At 47.0% G+C, this 11,545-nt stretch overlaps 4 protein-coding genes across 4 annotated transcripts; 2 read left to right on the top strand and 2 right to left on the bottom strand.

Annotated features, from left to right (window-relative positions):
* Positions 1–59: 59 nt before the first annotated feature.
* BO88DRAFT_407760 (uncharacterized protein) lies at positions 60–1,000 on the bottom strand. Its single transcript, XM_025707524.1, has 4 exons — positions 825–1,000; positions 725–762; positions 599–669; positions 60–540 (listed from the first exon to the last, which is right to left on the bottom strand). Exons 1-4 carry the CDS (start codon positions 863–865, stop codon positions 448–450), a joined length of 243 nt encoding a protein of 80 aa, XP_025558937.1. The 5' UTR covers positions 866–1,000; the 3' UTR covers positions 60–447.
* Positions 1,001–1,140: 140 nt separating this feature from the next.
* On the top strand, positions 1,141–3,700 carry BO88DRAFT_407761 (exosome nuclease subunit RRP6). The gene has a single exon (XM_025707525.1). It carries the CDS (start codon positions 1,204–1,206, stop codon positions 3,556–3,558), a length of 2,355 nt encoding a protein of 784 aa, XP_025558938.1. The 5' UTR covers positions 1,141–1,203; the 3' UTR covers positions 3,559–3,700.
* BO88DRAFT_372716 (putative membrane protein) lies at positions 3,699–4,744 on the bottom strand. The gene is made up of 4 exons (XM_025704248.1): positions 4,525–4,744; positions 4,219–4,435; positions 3,999–4,132; positions 3,699–3,920 (listed from the first exon to the last, which is right to left on the bottom strand). The coding sequence occupies exons 1-4, from the start codon at positions 4,709–4,711 to the stop codon at positions 3,832–3,834; spliced, it is 627 nt and encodes a 208-aa protein (XP_025558939.1). The 5' UTR covers positions 4,712–4,744; the 3' UTR covers positions 3,699–3,831.
* Positions 4,745–5,565: 821 nt separating this feature from the next.
* Positions 5,566–6,908, top strand: BO88DRAFT_471488 (uncharacterized protein; the record flags this gene model as incomplete). The annotated part of the gene is made up of 3 exons (XM_025711701.1): positions 5,566–6,302; positions 6,363–6,445; positions 6,499–6,908. The coding sequence occupies exons 1-3, from the start codon at positions 5,648–5,650 to the stop codon at positions 6,904–6,906; spliced, it is 1,146 nt and encodes a 381-aa protein (XP_025558940.1). The 5' UTR covers positions 5,566–5,647.
* Between the last annotated feature and the right edge of the window lie 4,637 nt (positions 6,909–11,545).

Here is an 11,545-nt window from a genome sequence, read left to right on the forward strand (position 1 = left end):
ATGTCGCATTAGATAATAATCTAGTATATAATGTTGATACACGATATAGACAGGTTGCAAAGATCAAGCTCTAACCTTCAGTATATGCTTCATATATAGTACAACCTAGCTAGATACAGTATTGCTCGATACCACAGTTAGAACTCCTGCCATGATAGCAAAAGCGTCTAGAGAGATGCACCCAAAACGCCATAATGACATGTGTTAATAATACAGTCGTAGTCTCGTCTGCCCTCGACAAGGAAACACCCGGTAGGAGAGTCAGATACAGCACAAAATAATATGAGATGAGATGAATGCTTCGCTGGGCGGGGTTTCTGGACCAACCCCATGTCGTCGGAGAGGAGATGTCCATCGTAACCAACATCTCTAATGCAAAGAAAATCATCGAAATAGGAACGAAAGGAAGCGAAAGAGGAAAGTTATATGGAACGTGAATGCAGCGCATCAGCTTTTCCGCGTGTATTCAGCTTCGCTCTCCTTCGCACTCTTGCGAGCATCATCAAGCATGGTGTCGATACCCCGTTCTTTCAGTGCGAGCTTTTAGACAAGATTAGTTAGGTAATTAGCTTGTGAGCTGGTTTCAGCTGGGACATACATTCAGACAAGCCCTGTACTTCTTGAAAAGCTCGTCGCAATCATTGGAGGCGGTGTTGCCACGGAGGTATTCTGCGGGTCTTTGGTGAGTTATATGCTTATTTGGGGCAAGGCACATGGAACTTACTTTCGCTGTACCATTTCAAGAAGCATGTATCATATTTTCTACTCAAATTGTTAGTTGGAGATAAGATATGTGTTGAGGTGTGCTGGTGAAGGAGTCGTACTCTTTGATATCATTGCACTCGGGGGCGATTGATGCTGACATCTTGGGTCGGATGAATCGGACAATTCCTTCCACAGATAATCAAGGGTATGAGATAGATGAATCTAATTCCTGTCTATGACTAGATGTCGAATCCTCGAGTGCATGTAAATGAAACCTGCTTTCCAGTTGAGATCATCTTCATTGCACCTTATGTAATCCATCTTCGAGATCACTCGTGATGATCACTAGTACCATTCAAGCAGGCGGTCAGTATCAACCGGCGCGACGATTTTCTCCACCTCCGACTGCTTTTTTTTCTTATCCAGGAAAGACAAGTCCACTTCCCATTGCTGCTGCCGCCAGAGTCCAACGGGTTTGTCTGGTCTCTGCTTCTCAACATGGATCCCACAGCAGATTTCGGTTCGTTGCAGCAACAGGTGCAGTCGTCCCTGATGCAGGTGACGCGCACCGCCGGTCAACTTTCAGCCGAAGATCTCGATTTCCATCGCACCTCTAACGCAGAGGTCTCCGATTCCTTGGACGAGCAGAGCAACCGACTCTTGTCGCTCACTTCGTCCATCCTGAAAGCCGCCACCGCCGGGACCGATATTTCCGCGCCGACTTTGGACGACGAAGATTCCCTCGAAGACAATTGGCGCGGTGTCGTGGATGTTATCGATGCGCTTTTGGAAAAGGCCGACGCGTGCTTGGATGAATTTACTGGTGTCATTAAGAAGCTGAGCCCGTCGCAACAAGATCAGGCTGCCGCTGCCGCTGCAAAGGCCGCGAAGAAGCAACCCGCCAAATTCCCGACCATTTACGACTACGGCCCGTCGAAGATCCCGAAGCCGCAATTGCTGTTTGAGCGCAAGGCCGATAACACCGATACCGCCCCTTTCAAGCCGCTGCTTAAGACGAAGCCCCATGCTGTCGTTCCGTTGAAGGACTCGTTGAATTTGTCCGATTCTGCGGTCGGATATGTCAACCCATACGAGACGGAGATCCGTGCCGCGAAGTACCCCGCTTCGTCGTACAGTGTATCGCCGCCTGTGGATTATCAGCCGTGGGAGTCGACAAAGGCCACTTTTGTGGATACTCAGGAAGGTGTGAAGGAGATGCTGGAGGAGCTTAAGGCTGCGAAGGAGATTGCGATTGATTTGGAGCATCACGACGTGCACTCATATCAGGGACTTGTTTCCTTGATGCAGATTAGCACTCGGGATAAGGATTGGGTTGTCGATACGCTTAAGCCGTGGAGGGAGGAGTTGCAGGTTCTCAACGAAGTGTTTACGGATCCCAACATTCTTAAGGTGCTTCACGGTTCCTCGATGGATATCATTTGGCTTCAGCGCGACTTGGGGCTGTATGTCGTCGGCATGTTCGATACATACCATGCTGCGTGTGCGTTGAACTACCCGAAGCGCAGTTTGAAGTTCTTGCTGCAGAAGTTTGTCAATTTCGAAGCCGATAAACGCTACCAGATGGCCGACTGGCGCATTCGGCCGATCCCGGAAGGCATGTTCGACTACGCTCGCTCCGATACTCACTACCTTCTTCACATCTACGATCACATTCGCAACGAACTTGTCGAAAACTCCCTACCCGACAACAACCTTGTCGACTACGTCTTGGAGCAGTCTAAGAAAGAAGCTCTGCAAGTATACGAGCGTCCTGTCTACGATGCTGCTACTGGTCAAGGACCGGGCGGTTGGTACGACCTCCTTTCTCGCAATTCGATCGTGGTCAACAGGGAACAGTTTGCCGTGTTCAAGGCAGTACATCAGTGGCGCGACGAGGTTGCCAGAGAGGAAGATGAAGGCGTGCAGTGTGTATTCCCGAAGCACGTTCTCTTTAGGGTTGCTCACACTATGCCGCTCGACTTGGGCACCCTGTTCCGGACATTGTCGCCCGTGACGCCAATTGTCCAGAACCGCGCTGTAGACCTTCTGGAAGTCATCAAGAAGGCGAAGGATGAGGGTGCTGAAGGCCCTGAATGGCGTGACGTGTATGTCAAGCCAACCAGGGGTACACCAGCCGCACCGGCGACACAGGCAGTCGATGTCCCATCCCAATCCCCAGCAGAGGCCAATCTCCCCACTGTCTCTCGTTACGAGGTATCCCAATTCTGGGGCTCCGTTTTGGAGTCGCAAGAACCCCCCACGGTTCCCGAATATTCCGCCGTTGCCTCAGCTGAAGCTCTACGTCTCTCCCTCCCGCTCCCACCTATGCCTAAAACCGTCTCCGAAGCACGCGAGAAACTCGCACCCGCTCAACCTCAAACGCCGAAACCCGCCACTTCTGCTCCTGCCGTCAAGGAAGAAAAGAAAGAGGAGGATGAGAACAAGTACTTCACCGTCAAGGAGATGGGTGGCCCCCGTAAGCGCAAGGCTGCCCCCGCAGAGACGGTCGAGCAGTTGCAGTCCGCCTCATCAGAAATCGATGGCCCCACCACGGACGCCAGCTCCTCGTTGGACATTGAAGACAAGCCATCCAAGAAGCAGCGCCGCAAGGAGAAGAAGAATAAGGCCGCAGCACAACCTGAGTCTGCCTCCAAGGAGGATGGAGACGAGGAGGAAGAGGAGGCTCCCTTCAACTACGAGTCCGCTGCCTCTGTCTTCAATGCCAACCCCAAGGCTACTTCGGGACTCCCATCTAGGCGTCGCTATAACCCCTATGCGAAGGTGCTCGATGCCCCGTCGGGAGTGCGGAAACAGAAGCGTGAGACTGCCGGAAAGGCGTTTACGTTCCGGTGATTTGTTAGGTGTGATAGGAAGGAGTGTTGTTTCTTTGTCAAAGGAATGGTGCGCAAAAGCATGGGCATGGACATAGTGTTTGTAAATGCATAGCGATACCCGGTTTTGAATCTAACTTCAAATCAATTCAATTTTATCTAGTCCAGTCTGTTCCAATATTATTCGTCAATACTAGTTGTCAGTAGCGTAGCGTAGCTCACCATACCACCAACCACATCCATCCCCTGCAATATTAGTGTATTCTAACTGACCAACCAACCAACAACCAAACACTCACGCCTTCTGCTTCTCCTTCCTCTCCTTACCCCCAGCCAAAGTCTTCCCTCTCTGCTTAACCATGTACGAATACATCATGGGCGAACCTACACATAACTCATCAACAACACCACTCCTATACCATCTACACACCGAAGTCAACGAGAACGAGAAGAAAAACTCACCAGGACCATAAAGAAACAGAAAGAAAACGAACAACGCCTGAACAGGGATGCTATTCGTAACGCGCAGCGCCCGGAACATGAGCCACCATTCGCTTCCGATGCCGATGGGGTAGAGGATCAGGAAGAGGGAGTATCTAATCCATTCAATTCAGTCACGTTATCTCTATGAATGGGGGCACAATGGAAGAAGAAATGAAGAGTAAGTAAAGTGCATGCTTACCTCAACCACCTCAACAACCCCGGCACAGGCGCACCGGCACTCAAGACCGCGAAATAAGAATACCGGATTGCATCTGCGAATGACCATGCCAGCAGCATGTACTTGTATGCTAGGGAGGGGCTGGTCGTCTCTGGGTAGGCGTAGTTGATGGCCCAGACTTGGACGCTGCGGGCGAAAATTTGGGTGAAGGTTGTGAAGATGGGGGAGCGGGTTAGGCCTTTTCTTTACGGTTAGTCATTGGTTTTGGTGTTTGGTGGTGGAGGTTGTGAGGGGATTAGGTATATGGTGATGGGGGGCTTGACTTGCCTAATGCAGCATGTAGGATTTCAAGAATGGCGATTGTTTGGGTCCATCTTGTCCAGGGTTCGAGGGTAGCGTAGGTTGTTTGGGGGGATTGGAAGGGGGAGAGGACGATGGAGGAGAAGATGTAGACCCAAAGGAGGGCGTTGATGGTGTTGTAGGTTACTAGGTAGGTTGTTCTTAGGGAGGACATTTTGTTCGGATTGAGGGTATCCAGGTGGTGGTGGTGATGGGGGAATGCGGTGTTGAAGAAACGGAGGAAATACAACTCCGTTAAGGTGGATATTTTGCATGTGATTGCGGCTGAAAGAATAGCTGCGGGTAATGTAGAACTATCGATTTTTCTCCAGCATTGCCGGTGATGTCGTATGTGTTCTTTTTTAGGGCTAAATTTGACATGTATATCTCATCATTGTTGAATTGCATTTAAGCTTATCGGAGACAAATTAGGGTTCATGCAGGAATGCGCAGGGGTTCGTACAGCCCGGTGGATGAAAGGGCTTTGTTCGGGGAGATTCAATGGCCATTCGGGTGCCTGGGGTCCACTTTTCGGGGAGAAGTAGTATATGTTTCAGTAGTATTGTTTGATAGATTGTATGCTTTTGTTAAACTCATGCTTTCCCTTCCCTTATGATAGTCACCTGACTGAGTAATGCTGCCTGATGTCGCTTCTTCATTGTCTACGAAAGACATACATTCCTCTCCTAGTGTGGAAGCAATAGTGGTAGCACCTGCTAGCCCCTTCTATCTTTGGTCATGCCTAGAAAGCGCTCACGGGAAGTCTTATTCCTACATCAATGTCTGGCTGTTTCCGATGCAATCATTCAACGCTACTCAGAGTACTTAGGGACATTCCACTTCTCTCACGCAGCAAGAAGACCAATTCATGGGAACTACCGTCATGATACTTTCATAATGGATATTTCCTTAGCATGTCCTCGACTAAGGCATGCTGTTACTCTCCGCGAGTCCTTCCTCAAACTACTATAAGAAGAGGCAAGTAACCATAGAAATCTCCTTCTTTTCCCAGCAACACGCCTCTTCAATCTTCTATCGCCTAGCAATTAGCAAAAAAATCAAACCTCGAAAATCTTCTACAAAAAACGTAGTAGCGCATTCACCTTACAAAATGGCGTCAAGTCATTCTGCGGTGAACCCGGGAGTTACTGGACCGAGTCTCCGCGACTTCCCCGAAAACATTCGGAACAAGATCACTCTGCTTGATATTCCTGCCGTGGAAGTGCATGCTCTCATCGAAAAGGAATGTCCTCAAATGCTACAGAAGATCGCACCATATGGAGCCAATTGGATGAGACATGTCATGTACAACACCATCCCCAAGGAGATCCGAGTCTACGCGTATGTCCACTATGACATGGTCCAACCAGACTGGTACAAGAGTTATGGCCTCGCGGCTCTCCTATCCCGTTACAACACCCACAAAGTTGAGTTGGAGCAGGAAGTATCTGAGGAGCAGGCCCGCAGCATGTTGTGGTTCTATGCCCTTGTCCAATTTTATGCCAAAAGTTTGACTGAGAACACAATTGAGCGACAAACAGGAAAACATGGTAGGCCCACGTCGAGGACCGCTTCTAGGACTGAGTTGCTACGAGTCGAACGTGCCCTCTACATACATGATATTGTATTGCAGGCGATGACCACCATACCCCGCCACACCATGACTCGCAAGGAAGCCAATGCTCCTTGGAAGAGCTTCCTCGAGAATTTCACTGGCTGGATGCTATATCAGGTGATAACTGTGAATAAGATTCTTCACAAAGATGGTACGTGATCAGACTAAGGTCTTTCTGGTACGGAAGCGGGAATACTAATTGATTTGACAGATGCAGCGAGGTGCATTGCTGATAATATAGAGCTGGAAAGCTCTCTCCGCTCTTTCTCTGAGAAAGAAGGTTGCAACTATCTGGTGAGCTCTGGAACCTAACATTCAAGTGTATTGTGAGCCCTAACTATCTGTAGTTGGAAGGAGGATTGGCGTTCAAGCGCACATTGGACCAAAAATGGCATCAGGGAGGACTGAATGCTGAAGAAAAGTTTCGCTTCAAGTGCTGGAGGGCTGCTGGCGATAGAATACTTAACGCCATTTGGGGAAAGCTAGAAAACAGCGATCTCAAGTTCAATAAGCAGAAATTTTCTCCGAATACTGACCCAATGCTCAAAAGGATGTATGATCCGTTTGTATTCATCGAGGAGGATAATGGCCCACACCGTCTCTGGTACGAGATCGCGGAGGAACAGCCTGCTAATCCAGATCTAGAGATGGGACTTTTCTTCTCCGGTTCTGGCCACCCGCAATACATGCTCTTCATGTGGGATGAAGACCGGCTGCGGGACATGGGCTACCTCTCGGGTGACGACAGTTCTTGAGAACAGAGTGACTATTCTTGCATCTTACCAACGGCTTGAGATCACCTGGGAGCTTGGTATCACTTGTCGTTCCTTTTCTTACTTGCTTACTGCCAGAAAATAAGCTCTCATAAAAACCAACATACTTTTGCTTCATTGAAGAACTATGACTCCATTCCCCGTAGACCGCTTTTTTGCTTTCCACTAACCAATCCAGAAGACAATTATATACCACACTAACTGTAGATCCTGTGCTCATAGCTCCAACCTTCAGTACCTATCAGTATCAATCCTGAATAAGACCAACCCGACCCAACCCAACCCAACCCAACACAAACGATAAACACAAACACAAACCATCCAGATCTGCTATGCTAGACATCCCACATACTGAAAATTGGGGTGCATAATGCACAGATTGCAGGCTGCATGCATTGCATATGCGTGTCACAGCAACAAAAATATGTGTGACCCCACATTATCGTGAAGGTGGTACACGATTGATTAGTGTGTACATATGTGCATAAGCAAGCTTAATGCGTTTAGTTACCTAGTATTAAAAATGAAATAGTTGATTCGTTAGTTACTTGGACCAAGTAATCCGTGACATCAAATAAGCAGATTGCTGGATTTGCATGGCAGTGGATGATGTTTGCTTTTGACAGGTGCGGACTATCGAAGTTTAGTAGATTAGAGTTGGGATTGGGCTGATTATCTACTATAGATGGGGGAGAGTGGATATTGCTTTTCTCTTATATTTTCTTCTTTTTACTTTTTATTTCTCTGAAACTGTCCCGGTACTTAGGGATTTGAAGGTAGGACTAGTTTCGGGATCTGAGATGATGATGGATTTCTTAACCTACCATTGTAGGTAATTGGGGAGTGCGTATACTGGATCATACTTTCTTACTACTCGCTTATATTGCCGAATGTATAGGTATATGAGTTCATCTACATCTACTATGTAGTAATTAATGTGGAGTAAATGAAGCTACTAATGACAATGATGACGCTGACGCTGACGCTGACGAGATGTGGTCACTGCTGATTACTACTAGGATCTGTGCGAGGTTAAGTTGGACCATGTCGATCGTTTCCATCGTTTGCTCCTGTCGCAGGATCCATGTTAATATCGGGAGATCATTAACATAAAATGAGGGATTTTTGGGATTGATATCTATCTAGATAGAGTAGTAGTCGTCAATGCTGGGGCGGGAACTATGTTATGTTTCAATTTCACGGTTCGCTTCACGAGTCATGCAGGATTGATATTTGTATAACGTAGATTACTTTGGTATTCCGTCTTTTTCTTTTCTTTCGTTAATCCAATGTAGGTAATTTATCATCATTTTACTATAAAATCTCAATTTTCTTACTGTATTCCTGCCAAGCCCGGCAGTATGCACCGTGAGGCTTTAGAATGAAGAACCCCGGTCGATCTACATGCATACATTGACCCTGAATACCCAGGAATTCAAGCCACAAGGGTATTCACGGTTATTGACTGCTCTTCTATTGTTGAAGATATTCAGGCCAAGAATACTAACAGACAATTAGATACAATCCAGTGGCAAATCCCACCATGGGTGCTTGGTATGCATCCAACTTGGCAGATAGCCGATCCCTGATAAGGAGGGAGTAGAATCTCTACTATGTATGGACCCCCCGCTCACGAGGGCAGGGCCAGTTACCCACCGACTTTGATCGTATCTCAAATGTCTCGCATCGCAATGCTGCATCGTCATAGGCTTGCATTATCGCTCAACAATTCCACATAATTACCCGACTCGAAATTCCTAGACATGCTTTAGATCCTGTACTACGCGAGAATTGCAAATCCGCAGGCTAGATTTATCAACAACAGTGGGAAAATTACTACGAGTACAGCTGTACAGTTGGTTAAGAAGAAGGGATCAAATCAAGCATGTCGCTTAACATTATAATAAAATAACTTACTAACTGATTCAGACCCCTCACCAGAAAAAGCCAATAAAACCACACCATCTCGGCACACGAGATTTCGATTTCAAATTCCCCATTTAACGCGAAGCAAACAATCGATCAATCCATCGTGTCAGGCGGGCCTAATGTACGTACTAAAAATGAAAAGCCACCAGTGCTGCAGGTACCACCCATGCAACTGCCGTCCAATCCATGGATGGATGGATGACTCGAATCGCCCAAATCTGAAACTTGGTCCTTTTCAAGATTCAGTCATACTCCGCCCCCGGCAACTTCGTCTCACCAATCTTATCCCGGCAGTATTGATTAGTGAACCGGTGGTACCAAACTCTCTCTTTCTCTCACTTTTACCATTAAGTGTGTGTGGTGTGTGGCTAAAGTTAGATTGGAACTGGGCGCCCTGCAGGTAAACGAACTACGGAGTAAGTCATGCCCCCCTCTTTCTCTCCCCTCCAGAATTTTGTGCTGCCCTGCCTGCCATCATGTCCCTCATGACAGGATGATTGACCTATGGGTCGTAACTCAAAAAAGCGATGTCATGCATGTGTAAATCGAGACTTTCTTAAGATTTGTGCATTTTCTTTTATTTCATTGTTATTTTTTTTTTTTTTTTTTTCTTTTCATCCCTCCACTTTCTCTCCGCACAGTTGCGTGTGCAGTAGCAAGTAGTTCAGACTAGTGCCGCGTCGCGTTGTCGAGTACGGAGTAGATCCCCTCTTTTTTTTCTACTCCTCTCCTCTTCTTACTTTGTTACTGTGCCAAACCCCCGACCCGACCGAGAGAAGTGTGTGGGTGTGGTGGCAACAGACTAGATACGGACTACGGGGACTCAGGTACCCGTGGACGGAGAAGCACTGGGCCAGGGGTAAAAAGAGACAGACAAAGCGAGCCAGCGGACGGATGGGGAAAAGGGACTGACTAAACTACAAAAGTATCTACAGCACTAACTAACTAACAACTCAAAGTCATGCGAAATTAAACATTTCCTGCTAAACCTTGGAATGTGCCATGCGATGGGCTGATGCACTAAAAGAAGATTAAGATACCATCTTAAGTTTCGGTTTATCCTTGATTATTTTCTTCTACTGTGTTAAATGACTTGGTTATTCCTATTGTACTACTGTTGCAAATGATGCTAGTCCCTCTTCTACTTGGTATTTTATCTAGTTTGGTTTAGTGTCGCGCTTTCTTTTCTTGCTTAGCTCCGAACCTAACCTACGCGCTACTAAACATCTATCTGCACCCCCCGGTTACGGTACGTGCAAGCCGTGGGCTCCGCTGGATTTTACCCCTTGCGTCTTCTTGCATGGGCGACCATCCGACGGTCAAGAAGCGGCGGCAGACGATCATCCGGATATCATTATTTGGGGGGAAGGACGATCCGGATGATTGATTTAATTGATTAATGGATTACTACTGTGATCTTACTGGTTTAAATGTATAATCGAAATTATCCGTTAGTTGTTTGGATAACGAAGTAATATTTTTCATAAGAGGAATGGTGATGAGGATGATGTTAAGGGCGTTCGAAGGTTTGAAGGAGGGACTTGGAGAGGGAGGTGGAGGGGGAGAAATAGTACCCAAAGCGGTAAATGGAATTGGACGAACGCTAATTTATTTCACTATCTCTCCGTCCATGGGTATAGGCTAGCTATTATATCCAAAACATCTGACCTGGAGAATGTCTCTAAATTCTTTGTCTTGGATTGACAGTCATGACGCATTGATTAATTCAACCTCGCCTCTTGTCTGTCTTGCCTATCACTCTCTGGCTGGCTGTCAGTCAGTCAGTCAGTCAGCTGGAAGCGGGATGGATTGACCAGTCCTTAAAAATCAGGAGGCGTGTGCTGGTAATGGTGGTAATGGTGGTGATGGTGGGTGGGTAAGAAAACTAACTAATAATCCCTGAGGGGAGGAACAGCCCGACAGACCGACACACCAAGACCGTAGGGACCAATTTCAGGAACAGGAATTGTTCACTGGGTCTCTGGGGCTGTCTGGGTGGAGAGAGGGCCTTCATGTAATCCGTTCAACCGTTGGGCCACCCTGTGCTCCGTTCCCTTTTTTTTCCTTTCCATTATTCCCCCCCTTCTCCCCCCTCTCATGCAATACTTAGTCAGTGCTAGTTAGTTCCTCACTGATTGACACACTCGCTGTAAGAAGAAAAAGGGAAGAGAAAATAAAAAAGCAACAGAAAAGAAAAATACAAATGATGATACATACATACAAGTAGGAGAATTTGTCAGTCTTAAGAAACACGTTTATTAAACTGACTTTGAAAAAGAAAAGAAAACCACTCTCCAGCAAAGCAAACCCTCAAGCATGATATCGATGCAGGTGTAGACTAGATGCAGGTCCACACCAACCATACTCAAGGTCAAACTGCCCTGACGAAATTTGAATCCTCGCGCAACTAAAAAGTATCTACTTTTGTTTAGTGGCAGTGGTACCTGCTTGGCTCTCCATCCCGTCCGCTGCAAGTCACGGAAACCAACTCCACCCTTAACCAACCGTAAACGCCGTCGTGAGGGTTCGAGCGGATTTATTTCTCCCCTCCCTAAGTCCACTCGCGAACCATCCTGTGCCTTTTTTTCCCCTCTCTCTCTCTTGTTTCTCCTGGATCTCTGGTGCACTGGCTCAATCAATACCCATTCTTCTTATTCTTCTTCCCTTAATGATCATTATTTACTTTTATTAT

This window comes from Aspergillus vadensis (genome assembly GCF_003184925.1).
Source record: "Aspergillus vadensis CBS 113365 unplaced genomic scaffold BO88scaffold_26, whole genome shotgun sequence".
NCBI lineage: Eukaryota > Fungi > Ascomycota > Eurotiomycetes > Eurotiales > Aspergillaceae > Aspergillus > Aspergillus vadensis.